Below are 25538 nucleotides of genomic sequence, written 5' to 3' on the forward strand. Positions count from 1 at the left end.
TTTTAAATTTGTACAACTTTTCATGGGAATGAGACATAGTAGGCCCCTCATAAATAGCTATTGACTGATAACATCCAGCCACTTTTCATTTATGGGACAGGAATTTCTACGGTTAAAATTTATCTCATTTATATATATTCAAAGTTGCTAAATTCATCTCTCATCGCTGGCCTTTTAGATGCCTCTCCTCCCTTCCCCAGTGCCTAACTTCTCATGCTATTTATATAAGTATGGGTAGTTTTAGTGAATGGCTATAGTGATAACTTAAGAGCACAAGACCACCTCATACAATCTGGTTTAAGGTAATATTCTTATTGCTAGGAAATGATCACTCATACTATGTTGCTTTTTACAAAAAGTTCAAAGCATAAGGAAGGGCAGGAGAGTGGTGGTGGTAGTAGAGTTAAAATCTGGGAAAATTGAGAGCAGTTACAAACTGTCTACCATTTTTAGTACATCACTGAATATTACAGCTGTTTTTAATCTCTGTTTCCCTTTCAGGAAGACAAATATTTCCAATTGTAGAAGATGTCTCGTTTGAGACTTTACAGTTTTTAGCAAGAAGGCTCTCTGAAACCTAAGATGTTTACTGTAGCTGTGAATTTGTTCCTTTTCTGAGCCTCCGTTGTGTTTCTGTGTTCTGGGAGAGGTTCAACTGAGGATCTGTATCTTAGAGTAAAGGACTAATTTATCTTGAGGCTGGCTTTTCTTATTTTACCTGATGTCCATGTTAGTCACAAATTTCTCACTAGAAATGCTTAGGGTCTCACTGACTTGGGGCTGGTGTTGTGGTACAGTAGGGTAAGCCAGTGTTGGCGACACTGGCATCCCACATCAGAGTGCTGGTTCAGGTCTCTGCTCAAGACCGTTCTGCTTCCAATCCAGCTCCCTGCTGATATGGCTTGGAAGGCAGAAGACAGCTCAAGTGCTTGGGCCCCTGTGACCCATATGGGAGACAAGGATGGAGTTCCTGGCTCCTGGCTCTTGGTAGATGGAAGCTATCTCTATGTCTGTTTCTCCCTCTCAGTCACTCTGCCTTTCGAGTAAGTAAATCTTTTTTTTTTTTTTTTTTTTTTTTAAAGAATCTCATTGACTCAGAGTAGTTAAGCATGCAGCTTCTAGAATGGGATAAAATGTGGTTCACATCCAGTTTTGCCGAGTGCTGTGTAGCTGAGAGTGCAAAAGAATTAACTATGCTGAGGTTCAGCTTTTTGACCTGTAATACAGGGACAACAACACCTACTTCAAGGAAATACCACCAGGATTAAATGAACAATGATATAACATGCTTAGCATGAGTCTTAGAATTACAATAAATATTCAAAACTGTTATACTATTTATAATTTTATCCATTAACTCATCAAAATATTTATTTGAGTAAAATAATTTGTCCTGTGAAACAGTTTTTGTTTCCTGGGTGCCTGGGTCATTCTTTGCTAACATCTGACTCCAGAATTTAAGGGTTTTTTTTTTTTTGGTTGATGTTTAGGCTAGTAGGCTAAATCAATTAGAGAGAAGAAAGCTGAGAAATTGTGAGGAAGTGGACTTTTCTGAAAAGGTAGCAGTATTTTAATCAGCTCATTGGATTCAATTGCTGCTGATTGTACTTCCATTTCTGCTCCCGAGTACAGTGACTTAGTTTTCATTCTTTGCCTTAGTGCATCTGTCCTAGCTTTTAACCATATTCACTCATTATGATGTGGCCCTGTGGTAGGGAATAATGAGATAAAACCTCCCAGGAGCTTACCGGAGCCCTATGGAGAGTGATCATTTGCAGCTAACATTTGATACAAATATTCAGAGATTATCAGTAGGTACTTTATAGTGCATCACTACTGATGACATTATTAGTAAATGCAAGTTCTTATCCTATCAACCCAAGCATAACTAAAGGCAGTTTCACATGTTACCATCTTCATCGTTGGATATGGTGATGGTGGCCATGTTATTCTTTCCGACTCTAGCTCCACTCCAGTGGTTTCCAAGAGGGTGGCCAAGGTAGACCTTGAACTGCTCCTCTGGCTCAAACATGGAATCGTCATGGATGTAGACAGTACAGTTCTTCACCTAGAGCCAATGGCACAAATAGGTTAACACTCGCTGCAAGATGTCAGTAACCCACCTGATTTTTCTAGAAAATTGCTTTTCTTCTTTTTGCATCAAAGAACACACATTCAAAATGATTCAAACAATTTTGTTCATAAAACAGAATGTTTAAAATTCGACAGTTCATGTCTCAGTGCCACCTCCCTATGTGGCAAGAATTGTATTTAGATACACTTAACAATTCTGATGTCTTGGTGATGACTTCCAAAAAACAAAGAGCAATAAGGCAAACATCTAAAGACGCATGTGAAATATTTATGTGCTTTTCTACATTTTGTCCATGCTACTTAATACTTTTGCACATGTTGTAATAGCTATATTTCTGATGATCAGTGGTTAACATACTGATTAGACTTCTAGAGAGCTGAGTAATGTTTGTATTCCTCTGTAAAAATTAAGTAATCTTATAGGGAACTTTGAAAGGCTTTGTGTCAGGTTGAAGATATCTTTAAAAGTTAAAAAACTCTGACAGCTGAGGACAAATGGTATGAAAACTGAAAACTGCAAAGTATTGCAATCCCAATCCTTATTTGATGACAACAAAGCAAGTGTTTGTCAAACTGATTATTCTCTACTGAGGACTGTATTTTCAAGGAAGTGTAATTAGGGTCACAGCATTCTACATAGCAGCCTCTATTCTGGAATTATGTAATACCAACAGGAATACTTTCAGTTGAACCCTTTTGGACCTACTCTCCTATCATATTAAAAGGGCTATATGGGGGCTGGCACTGTGGCATAGTAGGTTAAGCCTCTTCTTGCAGTGCTGGCATCCCATGTGGGCACTGGTTGGAGCTCCCTGCTAATGGCCTGGGAATGCAGCAGAGGATGGCCCAAGTGCTTGGGCCCCTGGACCCATGTGGGAGACCCAGAAGAGGCTCATGGCTCCTGGCTTCAGATCAGCCCAGCTCTGGGCATTGCAGCCATTTGGGGATTGAACCAGCTGATGGAAGACCTCTTTCTCTTTCTCTCTATGTCAATCTGTAACTCTGCCTTTCAAATAAATAAAAAACCTTTAGAAATATACAAATGGCTCAGTAAAACAGTAAAAGAAATTAAAACTTACCATAATTTCATAAATTAAAAATCATACATAGAAAATAATTATTTTTAGGAACAAATATAAATCAAGAGATAACACTTTAAACACAATAGGCTGGGAAGGCAATCGGACTGGAGAACTAGCGTAAAACAAAATGAATAGACAAAAATAACAGTAGGACCTTGTACTGACCAGTGAGGACTGTGCACTTGAACCAGGGGATAGCATTGAGTCAGTCTTCCAAAACTGGGATCCAGAGAAGCGCAGATGGGTTTCTTATTCAGCATATACTTTTGATGCACACAGAATTTACAGAGGTTGCAGGCTTTGGTTCAATCGTATTTATGATGCAACCGTAGTTAGTGATGAGTTTCTCAGGAGTTCCTAGGTCCATATGCCTGACTTTTCATGTACATTGCCAGGAGAATACCCCATTGACTTGAATCTATCTGCTCAACTGTTGCCTATGTGGTCCTGTACTAGGATGTATGGCACCCTGGGTCAGGGACCCAGGTAGTAGAGCACTGTCTCTTCCTCTCTCAGTAACATCAGCAGACTGTGTTTATTTCTAACATAGATTACAAGGAGGCCTCATCCATTTGATTCTGCTAAGTTCCAAAAGTGTTACCCAAGACCTTAACCTTCCCAGCTAAACAAATCTATACAAGGGAACTACCTAAAGTTTGTGGAAAAATTGAAATAAAAAATAAGTCTATTTTGGTCCAAAACTTTTTTGAAATCCATGCACATTCATTTCATAATGTGTATTTGCATGAATTTTTGAAGACTCCTCACATATATCTTTGGTTGTAAGTTGGAGACAAGATAGAATGGAATAGATAACATTATTACAAAGATCATTTAGCAAGGAAATTCTGAGAATGTTTAGAAGTGGTCTAAAGTGCCATGGATAGGCACAGGGAACAGGAAGACGGGATTCCCATCTGAGGCCACCACAAATCACTTACCTTCTCCCCTTTCAGAAATGTGATCCGGGAAGAGTCCGCATTTCTTCTCTCCTCAAAATCCTCCATGACCTGAGCCGTATGGCTCTGAGTATAGCACCTCACAGAGGACTCATAGCTCAGGTCTCCATTCCGTATAATAGGAACGTGCAGGACGCCCTCCTTCTCCTTCACCAGGAGTAGATCCTTGGCAAACTGCATGCTGGGCACTGGGTGAGCAGAGGGCGGCGTCATTAGTGGGAGACAGAGGGATGCAGTAGCCGCGAGAGGGCTCCACTACAGGAGCAGGTTGACAGACTGCAGGCAGCAAATGGGTTTCAAGGCATGGCTGTCGCTCTCAGGACAAGGGAACTGCTTCACTGTGAGGGCAGTTCCAATGAAATGGATTAATTCAATTGCGGCTGTCTTTGCTCAGCCTCAGGGTACTGTCACCATTCCAAATGCAGGCAGGCAATGCAAGTAAAGAAATGGGCCAGGTGTGAGAAAAATTGTGATGGTGATTTGGATACTCGAAAGACTTCACTTTCTTCCTAGGCAACAATAAAGCAAATAGTGGTGCAAGTCTGACGACAAATGGCCACTCACATGGGCCTTGCATCCAGGGAAACAACAGAGAGGGGTTGGGGCGGGGGGACTGGCCAGGCACAAAGAGCAGGCTCTGTTCAGAGCTGCCAGTCTTTTGTTGCAAAGCTTATTTTCCAACAAAGTCAGAGATGTGCATTTTTCCCTGTATTTTTCTCTTGCATTTAAAAATAGCAACCAAATAAAATAGTAAGGAGAAATTCCACAGAAGGCAAAATTGTATGGACCAAACAAGACATAACCATAGGCTGGATTTGGCCAGTGGGTGCCTAGTCCGTGGCTGCTGCTGTAGTGTTACCTCTTCTTCTATAACTCATGGTCTCATAGAATTTTAATGAGATAATGTATGCAGGATACTCAGTACAGCATCTGCCCATGGAAGGCAACTCATGTTTTGCAAAGAATTAGGATATGAGGGTTTGTATTTCCTCCCTAGCTCTACTTTCTAGACAGGAAGGATCCTTTTTTAGACTTCTTTATTTCCCATAATTTCTATTATAATGTTCTACATTAAAACATGTCCCCAAGACTAACATTTTGTTGACTTCTGATTATTAATTTCTTCACAATCAATGCAAAGAGTCATGTCAAAGTCTCCTGAGGTAGAATTAGCCATTGGGATGGCAGGAAGCTGACCCAAAAACATAACCACCTATTTCTTGGCCACCTCCTGGTTGTTCCCTGCCAAACCTGAGGGAAAGGAACCAGAAGGGACTAGTTCAAGCACCAGAGAACTCTGCAAGCCAGTCTGTTGAAAGCTCTGTTTGCCTCCTGCCCACTCCTGTTCCCACGTGTTGGCTCAAGAAAAATGGAAACCATCCCATCCCCTGAATGAAGCCAAAGAGTTACCAATTATTACTAAATGTGGTAGAATGAGAAGGCTGTGCAAGATGGCTGCTGGCAAACAAGTGTCAGTTACTCAGGAATGGCTTTAGAAACCCCCTGGGAAACTACTGGAGCCTGCCTGGCAACAGGCTGTGATTGCTCCTTGACTGGATTGGCTGCCTTGGCTATATAAGCTGCTGTACCAACTGAAATAAATGAGTCTGCAGGCTGCTCGCCTCAGTCCTGCTTTCACCCGACTCCTGGGGTCTGTGTGGTGACTCCGTGCCTCTTGCCCACACCGTGATCCTCCTCTCAGAACGAATCCACCTCAACAACTAAAGAAAAAGACAGAAGTACCTCTAAAAAAAAGCACACCTAAAGGAAAATGTACAACATGGGCCTTAAGCCCAGCCCTGGGGTCTGGAATCCAGTGAAATGCTGTTAAAGGCAGGAACAGTGAAAGGATGCTGGTTGCTAGGGAAAGGGCCAAGGGTTGGAGGAAGGAGGCTAAAAGTTAAAGTGCTACTATTTAGTTTCTGTGCCATCTCACATTATAAAATACTCCTTTCCTCTCTTCTTGAACAAGATACCATCCCTTCTATTTCTGTGCATGAAAAGAAAAAAAGAGAAAAAGAAGAGAGTGGCACCTCCCACAATCGGCTTCCTAGAAACGATGCCTGTGTGTAAGGAGGCTGCAGTGCCTTGGGAGGCTGAGGGAAGAGAAGGTGTACCACTACAAGGTGTGTGCAGCCGCAGATCCATGCGTGCAGTACTTTCATTCGAGCTTGTATTAACAGCATTCTCTCAACAACTCTTTAAGGAATACAGTCCTCAGGAAGGGGTAGTACTGGCTCTGGGAGTCAGTTTCCCCTGACCACCCAGCCTCTCTCTTTCTACACTGATGAAGTGCATAAAAATGAAACAGGTTACCCGCGAAAGGCACAGGGGCTTACGTATTCACTGATGGTTGGCACCTCTCCCTGAAAAGTTAACATACATGACCCATTTATAGTTATCTTTTAATTTCTGTAAGTCTCCATCCCAGAATAGACTGCAGGACTCTGCTCTTCATTACTCTGTAGCCAACACAATGCTGAGCACCAGCTCAGGCACAGAAAATGTTCTATAAACACGCTCGTCCTGCTCACTTTCTCCATAACTGACAAAGTTAACGTAAACACCCGTGCCTGGAATGCAGTGGCGTCTTCAGGAGCAATGGTTGGCCCAGAGATTTAGAACACCTGCCCCTGGCTCTTCCGAGCTAATGAGTAGGTATGACACCATTGCATACATGAGGCTGTAGTGCTGTAGGGGCAACAGGGCCATTCTTATCCTGCCCAGTTGGCCTTACTCACACCCGTACTGGAGTCTAATTGTGGGTATCATGGCAGAAGACAAAGGTGAGAAACGGGAAAACAGGCTGAGATGAGCTACTGAGTTGACTTACGGTCCTACAACCAGCCTAGTGGAAAAAAGATGAAAAGATCTAAGCTTACTCCAGAAGGCTGGAAGTGGACTTGCTAAGGATCGTGAGTTCCGGTAAGCCCAGCCATACAGAGGGCAGTGGCCTGCTAGGCTCCGGTACAGAAAGTTAGCAGGGTAAGGTATGGAAACAGAAGATGGACTTGGAGGAGGCTTGAGTTCTAACTCTGGCCCCATCCCTCCCTCGTCATGTGATCTTACACAGATTACTCAATCTGTTTCACAAATTGCAGGTCTGGTGTGAAGAACAGAGATTAAGTAGACAAGCTCTTCCACACTAGAATGTGCATCCTGAAGGGACTCAAAAGTTAGTTGTTACTGGGAGGAAGGGTAAATGAAAGTAGAAAGCTGCAGTGCCTCAGGGAAGCAGGGGCTGGGATTCTTCTCTGGGATACACTCTTGACTGGCACCCCATTGCAGATGCTTACCTGAAAGATGAGAAGTGTTTTGTTTAACATTTTCATTTCTGTTTGTACTCCCAATGCCCATCAATAAATAGACTCATGGTAAGAAAAATCTAAATAGAATCCTCTGTGATGATCAGAGTGCAACAAAATATGTGTTCCTGGTGTCTCCTAGCTAAGTGTGATAAATTGCAGATATGTCAGGAAGAAATTAATATTTAATACGAACTACTATGTGCCAGATACTCTAATAGGCATTCTCACAGATCTTACCTAATTTAATCGTTTCAACAATCTTGTAAGCTAAGGATTTTCATTACTTATAGATGTGCGAGATGAGGCCCCGTAACCTTCAGCTTTTGGCCAAAGGCCAAAGAGCTAGGAAGTGCTGGGCTGGGATTATATTACAGGACTTCTGCTTTGTATTCATTTTCTGCTTCATCACAGGTAGATTAACTATCCTTTCATGCTAAAGAATAAGAGGCCTTGTCCAGAACATAAAGAATGAGTGAGTTTCCTTCTTTCTTTTTTGCTTCACTAAGGAAAAAGAAAAATTTACAGATTCCCCTATTGCAGCAAATAAAACAGGTGGCATAATGCAAATGTCTTAGGATGCATGCTGGTTCCTCTAGATAATAGACTTTGGGTGATATCTTTATTCCCCTGATTCTCAGTGTCCCTATCTACAAAATAAAAACAGAAGTAAAACCACTGGATTATGAGCCAATGAGATAATGTTTAATGGATCACTGTAAACTCTGCAGTAACATGGCAATATAAAATGTATAACTGTTATAATTTTGTTCAAAGTTTAAAAGTTACAATTTATAAATCGCAAACTTGAATGTAAAAACTTACAGTCATAAAACTTTTGGAAGAAAACAGAGAAGAAAATCTTTGTAACCTTGGTTTAGGAAAATACTTGTTAGACACAACACTAAAAATATGTTCTGTAAAAGAACTGTTACTTGAAGTTGGAGCACTTCACAATGGAGAACAATTGCTCTTTGAAAGACATTGTTAAAAGAAGCAAAAGACAAGCAATAGCCTGGGATAAAATATTAGCAAAACACAAAATGTTGTTCAGAACAACAATAAAGGGGGGAAATAACTCAATAAAAAACAAGGAAGATATTTGAATATTATGAATACCTCACTAAAAAAGATATAGGGATGGCAAAAACTATTAAAACAACTCAGTGTCAATAGTTACTAGGGAAATTGTTTTAAACTACAAGATAGTACTATACACCTACGAGAATAACTTAAAAAAAAAAAAAAAACTTGACAAAACCAACCATCCACTTACCATGACTCAGCAATCCTACTCTGTATTTACCAGAGAGAAATCAAAACCTATATTTGCACAAAAACCTACATGCAAGTCTTTATAGCCACTCTATAGCCAAAACTTTGACACTATGCAAATGTCATTCAACAGGTGAATGGATAAACAAATAAGCATAGTTACACCATGGGAAATTACTCAGCAATGAATGGAGTGGACTGCTCATACATGCAACATGGGTGACTCTCAAGTGCGTGTTCCTAAGTGAAGGAAATTGGACTCAAAATGGAACATATTATGGACATTCTGGAGAGGGTAAAACTTCAGACACAGAAAACAGATCAGTGGTCACCAAGGCTTGGGACTGGAGAAAGAATGACTACCCAGGGGTTTGCAAGAAGTCTCTAGGCTGTTAGCGCTGCTTAGCTCTTGGAGTGGGGGAAGGAGGGGCAGCGTCACTGTTGGCCTCTGTCGCAACTCAAAGAACTGCAGGTGTAAGGGGGTGAATTTTCATTCACGGAAGTTACACTTCACTCTGTCCCTAAAATACGATACTGCCATTTTGGGTGCATATCTCTGCATTTCTCCTGAAGGAGACTCTCTCTGCTTCCCTTCCTCCCCTCCTCCCACCCTGACACACACACGCTGGTTATAGTGACAGTCTCCAGCAAGGGGAACTGGGGGATTGGGAGAACATGCAATATTCATAACATACGCACAGTGCTGTTTGAGTTCTTTCTATTATGGGCATGGTATGAATTATCTAGGAAGGAATGGAAACATTCACAACTGCCTGTGGGAGCTGCCTGTCCCTTCTCCAAGGCCTTCTCAGTCACTCGAGGAGCTCAATGGTGGGATTTATGGGCCACATTGCAGCTGCTGAGGGGTCTTCTTGGCTGAAGGTGGGAAATTTCATGTTTTTTACAGATCAATTCATGATAGCTAAGATATGGAATCCAACCAGATATCAATCATCTATTGACTGGATAAAGAAATTATGATATATATACACTATGGTATACTACTCAGTTGTAAAAAAGAATGAAATCCATGAGGTCAGCACTGTGGCATAGAGGATTAAGCCGCCGCCTGCAGCGCCGGCATCCCATATGGGCACCGGTTCAAGACCTGGCTGCTCTACTTCCTGTCCAGCTCTTTGCTATGGTCTGGGAAAGCAGTAGAAAATGGCCCAAGTCCTTGGGCCCCTGCACCCACGTGGGAGACCCAGAAGAAGCTCCTGGCTCTTGGCTTCAGATCGGCGCAGCTCTGGCCGTTGTGGCCAACTGGGGAGTGAACCAGTGGATGGAAGACCTCTCTCTCTCTCTCTCTCTCTCTCTCTCTCTCTCTGCCTCGCCTTCTCTCTGTAACTCTGACTTTCAAATAAAATAAATAAATTTTAAAAAAAATGAAATCCTGTCATTTGCAACAAAGTGGATTCAACTAGAAACCATTACACTTAGTGAAATAAGCCAGTCCCAAAAAGACAAATACCGTATGTTTTCCCTGATTGGAGGTAACAGAGTACTAAAAATGTATGGAAGTCAGGCTGACATTTTGAGATACAATGATTACATGCAGCCCTTGTCTCTACTGTTGAGGAACAGTGTTTTTCCCTTTCTACTATTTGCTGAACTCTTCACTTAGTATAGGGTTAATCTTATGAGTATAAAGTAAAAAGTAGATCCTTTTAAAAATTCAGAGAATAAAAGAGGAGGGATGAGAGCAGAGGAGGGAGAGAGGGTAGAGTGGGAAATATCACTATGTTCCCAAATCTGTACATAGGAAGTACATGAAATTTGTATACCTTAAATAAAGTTACAAAAAAAAAAAAAAGTGGGAGGCTTGACTTGGTCTTCTCCACTCAGCTCTGGAATCCAGACAGAGGATTCTGAAGCTCTGATGACTCTACACTGCATGAGTTCTTCCCAAGAACAACTGCCCTCCCCTGTGCCTCCCTGTGTTAGGAAGGTGACATCTTCAGCGGTATCGGATCATTTGTTCGTATTCCTGTTTCCACTTCTGCACCTCCTCTACACTACTGCCAGCGTCAGCTTCCAAAACCAAAATCACACCACTCCTCTGCTCACAGGCATCTCTTGCTCCCTTTGCTTTCAAATTCCTTCCACCTTGACCCCAATCTGTCTTCCCATTTCATTCTTCTGCTCAGCTCCTGCCATGCTCAAAGCAAGAGTTAGCATTTCACTCTTTCCTAAATCTGTCTTTCAGACGTTTCTATCTTGTATGTGTGTGTGTCTCCATGTGAAGTAGACTTTCCTGCCTCGCCCATTAGATAAACGATCACAGCTGAAGACCCGGCTTCACTATCACCCTCTTTGTGAAATCCTGAGGGTCCCACACCCCATACAGTTCCTGTTGAGTTCCCTGTCCTCCTGCAGGACTGGATTTATAGCACTTCGAGGTCATTTAGCATAATATATTCTAACTTTTCTGTTCCAGGGTCTGATTCCACACCTAGACATTGAGCTACTGGAGGGCAAGGCCCAAGGCTTATACACCTCTGGCAAGCAACAGCGACATGAATGGTTGGCTCCTGCTTTTTACATAATAGTGTGTGCATGCATGTGCTGTGCGTGCACACACATGCGTGCACATGTATCTCAGATGACAATTTGTGTGCCGATGTCATTTACATAGAAATTAAGGAAGAAACACAAATATACTTTGACTCACCAGCAGGCACCCCAATGAATGTCTTACCATCTTGGAATGTGTCATTAATCGCAATGACAGCCTGGAAGGGTTTGGTCAGTTCGGCTCCTTGTGCTGAGCTGAGGAAAACCACGAATGTCTCCAGTCCCTCAATGACTGGATACTGAGTATCATCCAAGATAGTCAAGGTGCAATGCTAGAAGAGAAACCAAAACAAACTTTACCGAGGAACCCAGCACCCAGCATGCGTTTGCCCTCAGGAAACGGGGACAAAGTGGCCACTTGCCTTTCTTCTAGCAAGGTATCTTATAAATCCATAAAATGATCATCTCTTGACTACACACCACTGAGGGTTTGTGTCCAGGTATTTACATCAAACTAGTGTGGTTTCTAACACTGGGTATACGATACTCTAGAAGTCCCTGGGAGTGCTTAGATTTCCTCCTAAGTTTATTCATTTGTCTGGCTCTTTATGGTTTTAAATGATCTGGCGATAGCCAAGGGAAAGCCACAGTCTTCCGGGGAGTTGGTGAACTCACTGAAGATTTTGGGTGGTTTCAGACCCATCTGGCCCAGTGACTCACTCTGTGCTGCTCTGACTGCTGTGTACCCACCTGCTCAGTGGCACCAGGTCCAAACTCCACCTTCCTAGAGCTGGGCACGTAGTCGACACCTGGAGTGGCAGAAGCTGGGTCCGAGGGTCGCGTGGCGCACCAGACAGACGTAAAAGTGGAGAGGTCGGTTCCATGGCGGATAACCGGAATCTTTACTGTGCCTGAATTGTGATTAATAGAGACTTTCATGGTCAACCTTGCCACAGAAACTCAGAGGTTTTCAGAACAACATTCTGCCTGTTACAGTACAGCTTTGTCCCCTTCAACTTAAATCATCCAACCCCAGCGATGAAGCCCCCACACACCTGCAGAGTTAGACTGAGAGACGTCATGACCCTGTTGTTAGCAGACACCAAGGTCAAGGACAGACCTAGAGAGCCAGGGAGGGAGTGGTGAAGTCACAGCCCTGAGTGGAGAGTGGTCTCGTGGCCTTACAAAGGACACTCTGCACTGGAGCAGAACACTATACTTGGAGGAGAAAGAGCCACGGAAAACTATCTCAAGCCTCCTTAGAGAGAAGCAGCTCAGAGACTAAGGCCACAGCTAGAAATCAGTGGGGAGATGCTATGGGGCCTGAAGCTGGATGTTCTTGCTGAACATTTTTTTTTTTTTTGATAGAGTTATAGAGAGACAGAGAGAAAGGTCTTCCTTCCATTGGTTCACCCCCCAAATGGCCACTATGGCTGGCGCTGCGCCGATCTGAAGCCAGGAGCCAGGTGCTTCCTCCTGGTCTCCCATGCGATTGCAGGGCCCAACACTTGGGCCATCACTGCCTTCCCAGGCCACAGCAGAGAGCTGGACTGGAAGAGGAGCAACCAGGACAGAATCTGGCACCCAAACTGGGACAAAAACCTGGGGTGCCGGCGCCGTGGGCGGAAGATTAGCCAAGTGAGCTGTGGTGCCGGCCCCTGTTCAAATCTTAATTGAGTTAATGTTTCCTATGTTCTCCAAGTGGCACCCACATCATTACTGAAACCATAAATGCTACTGCATATTTTTAGATTAAAAATTTTTAAAGATTATTTGTTTGAATGGCAGAGTTAGGGAGAGAAGGAGAGACAGAGAGATCTTCATCCACTAGTTCACTCCCCAGATGGCTGCAATGGCTGGAACTGGGCCATTCCAAAGCCAGGAGCCAGGTCTCTCATCCCCCATGGGGATGCAGGGACTCAAGCACTCGGGCCATCTTCTGCTGCTTTTCCAGGTGCATCAGCAGAGAGCTGGATAGGAAGTGGGGCAGCAGGGACTTGAATCAGCACACATATGGGATGTTGGCACCACAGGTGGCAGTTTTACCTACTATACCACAGTGGCATTCCCTTAAAGCTTTTTAATTTGATCTATTCAAAAGGCGGAGACTGGGGCTGGCCTTGGCATAGCGAGTAAAGCTGCCGCCTGCAGTGCCGGCATACCATTTGGGTGCCGTTTCGAGTCCTGACTGCCCCATTTCCAATCCAGCTCTCTGCTATGGCCTGGGAAAGCAGTGGAAGATGGCCCAAGTCCTCGGGCCCCTGCGCTCATGTGGGAGACTGGGAAGAAGCTCCTGGCCCCTGGCTTCAGATCCGTGTAGCTCTGGCCATCGTGGCCAATTGGGGAGTGAACTAGCGGATGGAAGACCTCTCTCTCTCTGCCTCTCCTTCTCCCTGTGTGTAACTCTGACTTTCAGATGAATAAATAAATCTTTTAAAAAAAAAAAGGTAGAGGGGCAGAGGTAGAGGCAGAGGCAGAGGGAGAGGGAGACCATGACATAGAGAAAAAGAAAGAGATCTCCCATTTGCCAGTTTACCCTACAAATGCCAAGAAGAGCTGAGGGTTGGCCAGGCCAAAGTAAGAAGCCAGGAACTCTATCCAGGTCTTTCATGAGGGTGGCAGGGACCCGATTAGTTGACCCATCACCCGATACCTCCAAGGCATTGGATCAGAGCTAGAACTCAATCCTAGGTGCTGTGATATGGGATGTGGGTGCTGAACTGTGATACCAAACTCCCACCTCTTACTGCTCATTTAAGGAACAAATATCATCTTTTGGTTCAGTGTGACATCCTGCTTTGTCATGTCCTAAAGATATTTGTTTTCACTATCAAAGTCAGAGAAAAGTGTACACGTTAAACCCCATCACCATGTCTTTCAAGCTAATAAGCTGTGAGATGAGCTGGAGTTGGGGCTGAGCAGTTGGTGGATGGGAGAGGTGTACAGTTCAGTAGAAAGATCAGGGTTCTAATCCAGCTCGGCCATTCTAGTGGTTGTTGAGTCTTTGATTTCCTTAACTCCTCTAGGTCTCTGCTTGCTCTTCTCTGGGAGATTGTGTCTTCCATGGAAGATCAAGTGAGGATACATGGAACACACCCAGAATGGTGCAAGGCATTCAGTTCATGCTCGAAAATATTAGTCCCAGTATCTGTGAGAATCCCTCCATAGAGGGAAAGGCCTTGGTCTGGCTCAGATCAGCAGATGCTCAGCACAGCTGCTGCCCTGGGGTATATCTCTCAGCAACAAATGGAGGTCTTGGAGATGCCTAGGCAGACACAAGAGGGAAGGAGCCAGTCCACCAGGGAGAAGATGCCTGCCCACCGACTGCTTAGGGATGTCACATGAACGAGACTGCCACTGTGCCCCGAGCTGAGCCTCTGCCGTGTATGGTCTCAGCAGCCAGCAGGACACTCCGTGATGCACCTGTGTCCTCAGTTAATCAAACCCCTCTCCCTTTCACAAGTCAAATGCTTAGCACCAGGAACTCCCACCGGGCCACAGAAGTCAGCCTGTGGAGCTCTAAGTCAGCTCCTTCCATGCCCTCAATAACCAGACTGGGAAAGTGGAAGGAACTCCCTATTCCTCACTACGTTCCATTCTTGGTCTTGATGTCCAGTGTTACATAATGCCTCAGACCAACAATGGTGACACTGAGCAATGACCTTCTCAGAGTCTCAGTTGTCCACGGAAGCAATCCGGAAGCCCAGAGATGCTGTCCATTACCTGCATCCTCACTGACAGTGAAGGCTGTGTTGCCCAGGGAGACCGTGGAGGCATCATTGGGACCGCTGATGAGCACCTTGGCAGTCGCCACCCTTCCGATGCGGGCATTGTCGGAAGCATCGGCCAGGGCAATCTCAAATTCCTCTTCCTCTTCATACTCGCTGTCGTCGATGAGCATGACGTCACAGGTGGACATGGTCACACCAGGCCCAAATATCACCCGACTCTCAGCAGTCCTCCCTCTGGATTTAAAATCAGAGCCCGATTCTAAAGCGTGGAGGCTGCTTCCCAGAGCCGATTTAGGCACCGTGTAGCAAACTGCAGACACGATGCTGCTCGAATCTCCTGAAATACAGATGACAACAAGATCAGAGCGTTGGAGAGAGCACCCTTCAAATCCTGAGATCCCTGGTAACGCACTGAGCTTGGTGCCCTCAGACACATGCCATCCCTGTTTCTCTTCAAGCTCTGATGGGAAACCTTTCTGAGTTGCAGTTTCTTTGAAGCCTCTGGTGGGTTTAATAAACACCAGCTACTTCACCAAATAGCTTACCGTGGATTTCCTAGTCTGTGCTGTTTGTGCTCTGTTAACTCACAAGACTCATTGCCCGCCATCCAAGACCACAGTGCATGGAGAGAGAGGAGACACATTTGGTACTTTGAGTATCATCGTAATTGTGTCCTGAAGGTAGTGTTTTGAGTACAGTTCCTTGCCTTTGTGAATAAACTTCTGCACTTTAATTCCCAGGGAGAAGCAAGCTTGTTTACCAGAAAGAAAGACAAAACAAAATACAGCCTGCCTTTCTGTACCAATGACTTTATTTAAGAGTTCTGCCACTTCTCTCAGTTGCCAGTCTGCTCTGAGCCTGACTTGGGGGCTCAGAGCAATCAATGAGGCTTGCTTGTTTTCCAAGAGGCATTACCAAGGGTTTGTGCTATCCACAATATTTGTTACATGGATATTCAGTCAGCAGAATCAATAAAAAATCCTGACATTATCATTTATAGTCATGTGGCTTTGAATGGAGATTTAATTTCTACCCATTTTAAAGTCTCAATATTGCACATCATAAATCCATAGATCTTCATTTTGATTTTCAGCCCCAGAAGAATTGCTCTTTATTTCTTGCACGCATTTTATTTCATGTTTGAGCTCCATCTATGACACTCACGAAGGGGAATCTTTAAGCACGTTTTCTGTCCTCTGAGAACTAAGATGGGAAGCTGGTTCTTAACAAACTATAACTTCCCTCCTTGACCAAGGTTACTAAATATTTTATGGATTGGGTGATTGATTAAGAATACTCAGTTCATGAATAATTTGTAGGGCTAAATATAACCAGTCTTCTAGTCTAATTTAAGAATAAATGGGAGCTCTAACAACTTGGACTAAAAAGAGAGGCCTTCTGCGAGGACTCACTGTGCAACAGAAGCACTATTCGGGTTGTTTTGGGGTTGAATGAATGAATACGTATAAAGTACTTACACACAATTTAATATGCGACACGAGTATACCTGGCACACAAAAGGGACTCAAGACACGTTAGCTCTTATTATAGCTCCTCATCACCTCTGGCCCCAACAGACCTTTTCTTTCAATAGGTGCAAACAGAAAACCAGCACTCTCGTTGACCCGGTAGGTCTTCTTATCAAACTCTAATGTGGGTTCGTCCTCAGTGTCATCGATAATGACCTTCGCCTGGGTGAACTCCCCTAAGAGGGCGTACGCTGGCATGCTGAGCTCCACAGTGAAACTCTCAACATTCTCAAACACGTCATCATCGTTGATGACAATGGTGCAGGACTTGGTGTCCTCTCGTTCGTCAAACTGCACCTGTCGCAAAGGGAACAACAAGAAGTTAAGCTGTGCCTCAGCTTCCCCGGGTCTGATGCCCCAGAATGCCATAAGAAAAAGTCATGCAAGTCCAGTGGGCAGACCACTGACCCACACAGCACATTCTTCGAGCCCGCCAACCTCCCATGCTATCACCTGAAGCATGTAGTCGTCTCTTCCCACTCTTCTCCCATGCACTGGGGTTGATTCATTGGATAGGGACATGGAACACAAAGGCATCGCCCACCATGTGGTGACAGAAGGAAAACATGGCAGCTATTTCTCTCTTGTTTTCTTAGCTGTCTTAGGACAGCAACAGTCATCATTTGACTGCTCAGTTTCCCGTCTTTCTGTGGCAAATTTAACAGGAAAGATCTCTGGCCTCAGAGTATAATGTTCTGGCCTCGGGTCCTGGTTCTGTTTCTTCCAAGCTAGGTTAGGTTATAAAACTTCACTAACATCGGATTCTTCACCAACACAATAACAATAATATGCCCACTAGTGCTAAGTGCATTTTAAAGCACTGAACAAGCACGAGATAGCATTGTAACCATTATCATATTGCATATATAATTAAAATTGATATAGAATCTCATTGTACTTAGTGAGGTTTGAATTCACAGAAAGTTACATTATAAACAATCCAGGCTAATTTTAACCTTTTATCTGACTAAATCTTTTGCCATTAAAATGCGCTAAAACTATGTGAATGAACTTAGCCTGTTACAAAACAGGGAAATTATTTTATATTTACACAACTGTGAATTTACAGGAATTTATTCTGGTTTTGTCTAAAAAAAAAAAAAAAAAAAAAAAAACCGAAAAGATGAAAACCTTCCAGTGAAACCAAAATCTAGAGAGCAGGACATGGACTATGCTTTGTAGAAGCTGAGACAGTAGAAACACATGAAAAAATAATCATAAACCGCCAAAGATCACACACATCTGCAAAGCATTATTATTAGCGCAAACCCAAACAACTAATCCAATTAAGCTTTACTAAGCTCCATATTTCAAAATACCCCCAACAAAAGGAATAATATCGAGAATCCACTGATGGCTTTTAGTTTTTCTTGGAAGATGCAGAGCAGATTTGGTTTTATTTTACTAAGTTTTTTTTGGCTTGTCTCTTCTTTCTTACTTCTTAACTTTTTTTTTTTTTAAGATTTTATTTATTTGAGAGGCAGAGTTACAGACAGTGAGAGAGAGAGAGAGAGAGAGAGAAAGGTTCTGCATCCACTGGGTCACTCCCCAAATGGCCACAACAGCCAGAGCTGGGCTGATCAGGAGCCAGGAGCTTCTTCTGGGTCTCCCGTGTGGGTGCAGGGGCCCAAGGACTTGGGCCAATTTCTATTGTTTTCCCAGGCCATAGCAGAGAGCTGGATCGGAAGAGGAGTCAGGACTAGAACTATCACCCATATGGGGCCTGTTCTTTCTAATTCCTCAAATAAATTGGATGCTAGAGGCCTTGGGTTTCTCCAGCTGAAATGCCTCAATTAAGGGGCAGAAACTCCTCCACTTGACAGAGAGTGGCATTGTCAGAAGGATAATAAAATCGCTTTGAAAAAACATTGACTAAATACCTAGAAAGTGCCAGACACTGTGCCCTACATAAAAGGAGACAGACACAGGGCCCTTGCTCTAAGGGTCTTGACTATTCAAGTTCTTTCTCTTTTACTTTTACTTTTTCTCATTACCAACCTGCCACTAATTGCCAATGGTACATATAAGGGGATTTCAAAATGCTTATGAGAAAGATGGAATTCAAAGATAATCATGAACTTTCTGAAACACCCATATAGATGACTTGCAGATTTCTCTCTCTACCATAGATTCTTTACTGGCCTCCTTATCCATCTACAGAGTGGTCAACTGGTTCCTAAGGCAACTAGCACTCAACATGTCCAAGGCAATCACAAGCACCAAAGCTTGCCAAATAGGATCTTCCCATGTGTTTCCTCCTAGCAAGAAGCATCTCCATGCAGCTCTCCTTTCTGGCCCACTATCTGATCCCTTGCTAAGTCCAATTAATGCTTGATCATTAATTGACTCCATCCAGTGCTCTCAAACTTCACATAGTAATTGAAACCCAACTTCCCCTCATGTCTCACCAGGCCTATTCCAAGAGCAACCCAACTGGTCTGCATCGTTTCCTCCCTCCCTATAGGTAAGGAAGGTGAAGGGAAAGGAAGGTTTAGGATACCAATGGCTCAGTGTAGAATAGGATGCCTTGGAGTCTTGTTTTTGTCACGAAGCAAAATGCAAAGACCGAGAAGCTAGGTGACAGTGTAAGCTTTGGCAATTTAAAGTATCAGTGGGATTAAACAGACTGAAAGAATAAAGCACCATGGGGAGAAGATGTAGGAAAATTACCTAAGGAAGGATGCAGGTGGGAAGGGAGTAGAGTAGAATGAAGTGGGAAGGTGCCACCATGGCCTGCAACCATACCACAGCCCTTGCCACAGCTTGCCTGGCCTTCCAGGAATCAGAGGTCCGTCTGCCCCTACCTGGCCAGCATACTCCACGTAGTCCTGCTGTCCAGGCTGGGAGCCAACCCTGGAGCTGGATTTCGCAGTGCCTTGCTCAGTACGACACAGGATGATGGCATACTGGTTCAGGTTCCCAGTCCTCTGCACGGTAACACTCACAGACCCCGCCTTCTCACTGACGTTGTAGCTGGAAGCACACAAAGAGGCAGTCTCTGAAAACCTGCCCCATCACCTGTTCGACTCCTGTCTCTTCTGCATGGTTACTGATGTCAGTTAGTTCAGAGAAGAAGTAGTCTGGTTCTGTTAAGAAGTCAGGTTGTAAATTGAGGGAATGTGTTCACCTGGAGCAATCAGAGCACCAAGTGAATGTAGAGTATCACCTGCCTCATTGTGAAAGCAAATAGAGAATCATTCAGAAGACGGATGGCACACAGGAGCCATGAACTTCAGATTGCACAACATAAGAAACTACAAACAATCACCCCCTGGGGTGGTAGTCAGAGCAGGTCAGGGGGTTCTTAGGGAAGAAACCTGCTAAAAGGCAATTAATGACTCAGCTCAGGTGGGAATGGGCTGGGACAGATCCCCAGGAAGGGAAGACAGGGCATTGCCAGAGGTAAGAAAATTAGAGATGACGTCGCTAACAAAGGTGTTTAGACAAATGGAGCTTTATGGCAATGAGGGAAAGATAGGATTCATTTAGCTTACTGCTGAAAAGTCATATTGCTTTTCAAAATTGGAGGCCAACCATTTGAAATAATTATGTGGGTCTGGAAAAGCCACAGCAAGTGGGGCATGCACTGGGCTTGTTTTCCATTACTGAGGATGGACACTGGGAAGGCTGTTGGCAAAGTGCCTCATGTCAACTATCTTACTATTTAGTCCATTAGATGTTAGAGAATTATCCAGAAAAAGAGAACAGTTTTGAATTTAATTTTGAAATAGAAATAGTCAAGAGGTAAATAAGAGCAACATTACATACACAAAAGATTCTAATTACCCTCTAATTCTCCAAATGTACGGAAAAGTGGAATAGTCTCTACATATATAACACAGGAAGTTGAGTCTGTCTTTCCACTTATTTCCAACTGTCATCTGAACTGTCATAAAGTTCACTTCTTAAAAATGAGTCCCCAAAATGTAGATTTAAAGAATTAGTACCCCCAGAAAAATTGAATGCCTATTTTTTATTTTTTCCATCAGTTATCCTTATTTTATATATATATGCATATATATATATATACAGACACACATATATATATCTAAAAATTATTTATTTATATGAAAGGCAGGGTTACAGAGAGAGAGAGAGAGAGGGAGGGAGAGTGGGGGGGTAGGAGAGAGGAGGAGAGATCAATCTTTCATCTGCTGGTTCACTTCCTAAATGGCCACAATGGTCAGGGGTGGGCCAGACTGACCCAGGAGCCATAAGCTTCCTCTGGGTGTTCCATGTGGGTTCAGGGGCCCAAGCACTTGGCCGTCTTCTGCTGCCCTCCTAGGAGCATTAGCAGGGAGCTGAGTTGGAAGTGGAGCAGCTGGAACAAGAACTGGCACCCACATGTGATGTGGACATTTCAATTGGCAGCTTTACCCACTATGCCACAAGGCCGAACCATTAAATATCATTTAAAGCTGGAACACAGATGCAGAAATCCTTGTACGAGAGGCAGTAAAGTACAATGGTTAAGACCACTGGGCTCAACTCCCGGTCTTACTGCTTCCTCACTGTGTGACTATGGGCATTTGCTTAGCTTCTTTCTGTCGTTATTGCTTTGCTGCTGTGAGGATAAGAATAGAGTTCATCTAAAATTATGAGTATTAAATAAGATGATGATGTTAAGTACCTGGTACTGTGGCTGATACATGTAGTATTTAATATTTGGTGCGATTACTATTTTTATTATTGTTACCATGGCATCACTATCACCACCATTAGCAGCAGCAGCAGATGACTAGAACTCACCCCTAAGGTGCTTTATCCTGATTCCCTCTGCTCGCCTGATTCATTTCTCAGAGATAAACACACCCTAACATCAGTACCTGGTATATTTAAAGCTGATGAGGGACCACTGGATATGGAAGACATTGTCGCTGACCACGTTGGGTTTACTGTCTTTCACCAGGAACTGGAAACTGTCCATCATCTCATGGATCTTCTCTTCCTGCAACACGTAACGAATCAACCCCAAGTTCACATCCTCTGTGAGAAGAAAAAGACCGATTGTGAATTAATCCAGTCAAGGCAACCACAAGACTCCCAGACCAACACAGCCAACTTATTCTGGTAATGGGTTACAGACAGAACTTTTCACAATACTAAGAAGTAGAATCCTAAAAGGAAAAATTTCTGGCAGATTTTAAAATGAAATCCTGCTGCTCAGTGTAACAAAAGACCTGTCTTTATGTACAGAAAGCACTCATGCAGTTGTAAAATGAGAATCCCAGGGCCTTGACCAAAAGCACTTCAGTAAATAGCTGCGGAATGAGCAAGTGCACTCCAAGAGTTGACACAAGGAAGGCTTTGAGCCCTATGTGCAGCCTCATATCCGGCCCTAATTCCTTCTAAAGAAGGTTCTTGGGAAGGTATGTGCTAATAAGAAAAGCTTGGGTTGGATTAAAACACACATCCAAGGCAGAGACAACAAGGCGCCAGGAGAGAACACCCGACTGAATGTAGGAAGGGAGAACAGGGATCATGACCTGTGAGATGCAGTGTTAAGAGGACTGCTCCCAGGCAGGCCCATGAGCAGAAGTCTAGAAGAGCATGACAAGGTTATAGGCAACTAAAATACAAAGGGCCTGCTTGCTGGTATTCACAACAGGAACAGGTCTGTTGAGCAATCTCTGCAGGCTGATTTTAAATTCTTGGCTCAAAGATAAAAAAAAAAAATGTATAACCCATAAGGCACAAAAAATAAGCCATATAGGATCACAGACCTTTCATACGATTTTTTTTTTTTTTGGTCTATTTGTCTTTAAAGAAAACCAAGCAGTATTGTATATCTTTTCTAGAAAACCTGGCCCAAATCTAAAATTAGGAGGCATGGTAAAATGAGTTTTTCCTGCCATAGTTTAGAGTAACAGGGAAAAAAAATATCAGGAGGACTAAAATTCATAAGTTAGATGATCAGACACTGCAAGATCTATTTATTTGCAAATAGGTTACTTAGGAGTAAGTAGCTGGAGTTGGCCATGAGAAAGATCAGGGAGACTGCAGAATGACACTGGGAGAGATGTCTCCCATATCTGAGTTCCTCAGGTCCCCACCCTGGGTAAACGTCGTGGTAGCTCGGCCAGGCTGCAGCTTGTTCTCCACGTAGCCATGCCTGGGGCCCATGGTTATCTCATAGACAAGCTGCGGGTCCTCTGTGTCTGGGTCCATGGTCAGCAGTTCCTTCTTGGTGATCAAGTTGGTTGCCTGGAATAGAAACCCATTACATTTAATTCCTGGAGTGGGAATAACGCAGGAACCAGGCCCTCTGACTCAGATTGAATTCAGCTCAACTATGATTTACCGAGTGCAGCTGCTGCACGGGAAATTCTGTCAGGATTGGACAGGTTGTGAGGATGGACAGTAGCCCAGCCTGTGCCTTTGGAGTACTCACATCTTATTCGGAAAGAAAGGTTCATGAGTAAGGTCAATGTGGTGAGAGCTATCATGGAGATATAAAGAGGGCACTATGGACTTTTTGGGAGAGAGACAGAGAAAGATTAGTTCTACTTGGTGTTGAGGAAAGAGGGATTTGAGACAGTGGGCTTTGAGTTTGGCCTTGAAAGAAGGTTGCAGCTTTGGAAAAATGAGCTCATACAGAGATGATGGCCACTTTTACCTTCCAGGAGTCACCTGCAATACTTGAAATCAGGTCATTTCAATGCTTGAAATGGAGTAAGATAAATATTTCTTACCCCAGTACTGCCCAAATATGCTGGCTAAGCTTTAATTCACTCACTCATTCATTCAACAAGTAACTGGGAGGAGCAGAGGTTTGAGAAAAGGAAGGGAGTGGTCAGCAGTGGGGCTGGTAAGATAAGGACAGATAATCAACCTTTGAATTCTGAAAAATAGAGTCACTGATTACTTAAATAAAAGTTACTGAACAAGGGGAGGAATGGGAGAAGCCCAGTTGGAGACTGCTGAGGAAAGAATGGGATCATTCTGAATAGGTAGTAGGTAGGAGGAGAAAATCAAGTAAGTTATGAGAGGAATTTGCTCCAGTTTTGTTTCACATATTTTAAGAACCCCAACCAGTTCAGTGGGAACCTATGGTGTGACAGCGACACATACAATCAACTAATCAGTTCCACAAAGATGCCAGGTGTCCAAGAGGGAATACCACCCACCAAAGTGAGAAATCAGCTTTCAACTCAACTCAAGACCTGTGTGTGTGTGTTCAGGTGGGGATGTGGCTTTGGTGTCTGGCATGCTGCCAGGTGAAAATTAAGGCCTATGCCTTAAAATGACCAAGTGGGGAATTAGGAGGAGAAGGAAATTTCTAAAGTAGAAATCCTCTAAAGACACTCACCTACAAAAATGCACACTTCTTTTCTGCCTAGGGAAGATGCTAGATGCTTCCTGAAGTCCATCCTGCCATTCTAGTTCACAAGGTTACAGCTGACTCCAGCTGAGTGCAGCCTGACCAGCTACAGAATTATTTCCCAGACTCCCATGCAACATCTGAGACCACATGACCAACTACTGGCCAACAGAATATGAGCACAAGTGATTTCTCTATCGTTGATTGAAAGGAAGTTGCTTGTCTTTTACGTCTCTGCTTTCCCCTCCCTCTGGTCTGGAATAATGATATATTTCTGAAGACATCCAGCTATGTGGTCAATAGCAAAAACCCACTGAAGGCATTTGCATCTCTAAATGGCTATGTAGAGCCCTAAACTACTCATTTCCCTTGACCTTATATATATGGGGGGAAAAAGACCTTCCAACTTGCCTGAAATACTACACATTTTTTTTTTTTTTTTTGCAACAGCATCTTAAACTATACAAGGTACTTCAAATTGCTCATGGAAAATGGAATTAAAAGGTAAGCTTGTTTTGATACAAAATAAATGTATAGCTTTTTCATGATATGTATTTTCCATGAGTGTTTTGAAGACCTGTCCTACGCATAGATTTCAAAAGTGTTTTGCATCAAAATAAACATACCATTTAATCGCATTTTCTGTGAACTTTTCCAAGTATCTTCATACACTACCCTCCCCGATCTAGACAATCTTAACTAATAAACAATCCTAAGCAAAGTCACAGGGCTCACTCATCTTGGGAAAATCAGTTGACACAGGGAGGTGCTGAACTAGAATGGAACTAGAGTTCTGTTCCTTGCAGTGGCCCAAGCTGGGTAGGGTCAGTGTGGCAGATGCGTCCAGCCTTACCTTGCCATCCATATACTCCAGCCACTGGAGGCCCAGGTTGGTGACAATTCTAGGGGTGCCATCATCTACTGGCAGGATGTCTACTCGGAACTGCTGAGGTGCCGCCGTCCGGATCTGTGGGGAGGCCCAGAGAGAAAGCTCATCAATCCCAGACACCCTAAGGAGGTCGGGCCAGGACCTACAGACCGGAAGCTCTGCAGTCTGTTGACCCTGCAGAGGGGAAGAAGGGGCTGTTGTGCCAGTTCCTATGCCTCATCACCTTGGGGCAGAGGCCTCAGGGAGAATTCTGAGTGACAAATGTGGGAGAGAAGCCAGACACTCCCGCTGGGCTCTCAGCTGCTACAGAAGTGGGTCTGCCCGCATCTATGCCGTCTTTAGTTGAGGTCAGTACTGCCCAGAGATGAAACAGCACACAGAAGATTTTCCTGCCAGTAATCCTTGCTAAAATTTTCATGAGAGTCTGCTGAAGATCATCATGAAAATATTAATGTCAGAGTCTCCAGGTGGGGGAGGGGTGCCAGCTGTTGTTTCTTTTTCCTATGTTAGTTCTTACTGTTGTTTACATTGAGGGATGGCTATGTGGGGATAAGGGACAATACGTTTATAATCCCATTCATATCCCCACCCCTTTCTCCCTCCCTCCCTCCCTCCCTCTGTCTCTCTCTCTCTCTCTCACACACACACACACGGAGTCTGAGCCATCTCCTAGCTGTTACTGAGTAGGTAGGTAAAACAAGCTGGGCCATAGGGCAGGAAGATGGTGGCTGTTCACTCTCCCATGACCTACCTTCTAAATAATTTTCATTTTCTAAACGATACAGTCCCTACGGGGACCTGCTGGGACCTTTTGTTTGGGAAAGTGGCTGCCATCTTAC

The 25538-nt window shown here is 43.8% G+C and overlaps 1 protein-coding gene across 1 annotated transcript in view; it reads right to left on the reverse strand.

The window, feature by feature from the left end:
• Window positions 1-25538, reverse strand: part of FRAS1 (Fraser extracellular matrix complex subunit 1) — a 308843-nt gene that overhangs the window by 55406 nt on the left and 227899 nt on the right. Inside the window, exons 50-59 of the mRNA XM_062198919.1 lie at window positions 24664-24777; window positions 22543-22693; window positions 21316-21475; window positions 19294-19462; window positions 16540-16786; window positions 14953-15297; window positions 11980-12140; window positions 11414-11561; window positions 4118-4323; window positions 1912-2068 (exon numbers count right to left, since the gene is read on the reverse strand). Coding sequence (XP_062054903.1) covers window positions 1912-2068; window positions 4118-4323; window positions 11414-11561; window positions 11980-12140; window positions 14953-15297; window positions 16540-16786; window positions 19294-19462; window positions 21316-21475; window positions 22543-22693; window positions 24664-24777 — 1858 coding nt within the window. The remainder of the gene's footprint in view (window positions 1-1911; window positions 2069-4117; window positions 4324-11413; window positions 11562-11979; window positions 12141-14952; window positions 15298-16539; window positions 16787-19293; window positions 19463-21315; window positions 21476-22542; window positions 22694-24663; window positions 24778-25538) is intronic.

This window comes from Lepus europaeus, chromosome 8 (genome assembly GCF_033115175.1).
Source record: "Lepus europaeus isolate LE1 chromosome 8, mLepTim1.pri, whole genome shotgun sequence".
Taxonomy (NCBI): domain Eukaryota; kingdom Metazoa; phylum Chordata; class Mammalia; order Lagomorpha; family Leporidae; genus Lepus; species Lepus europaeus.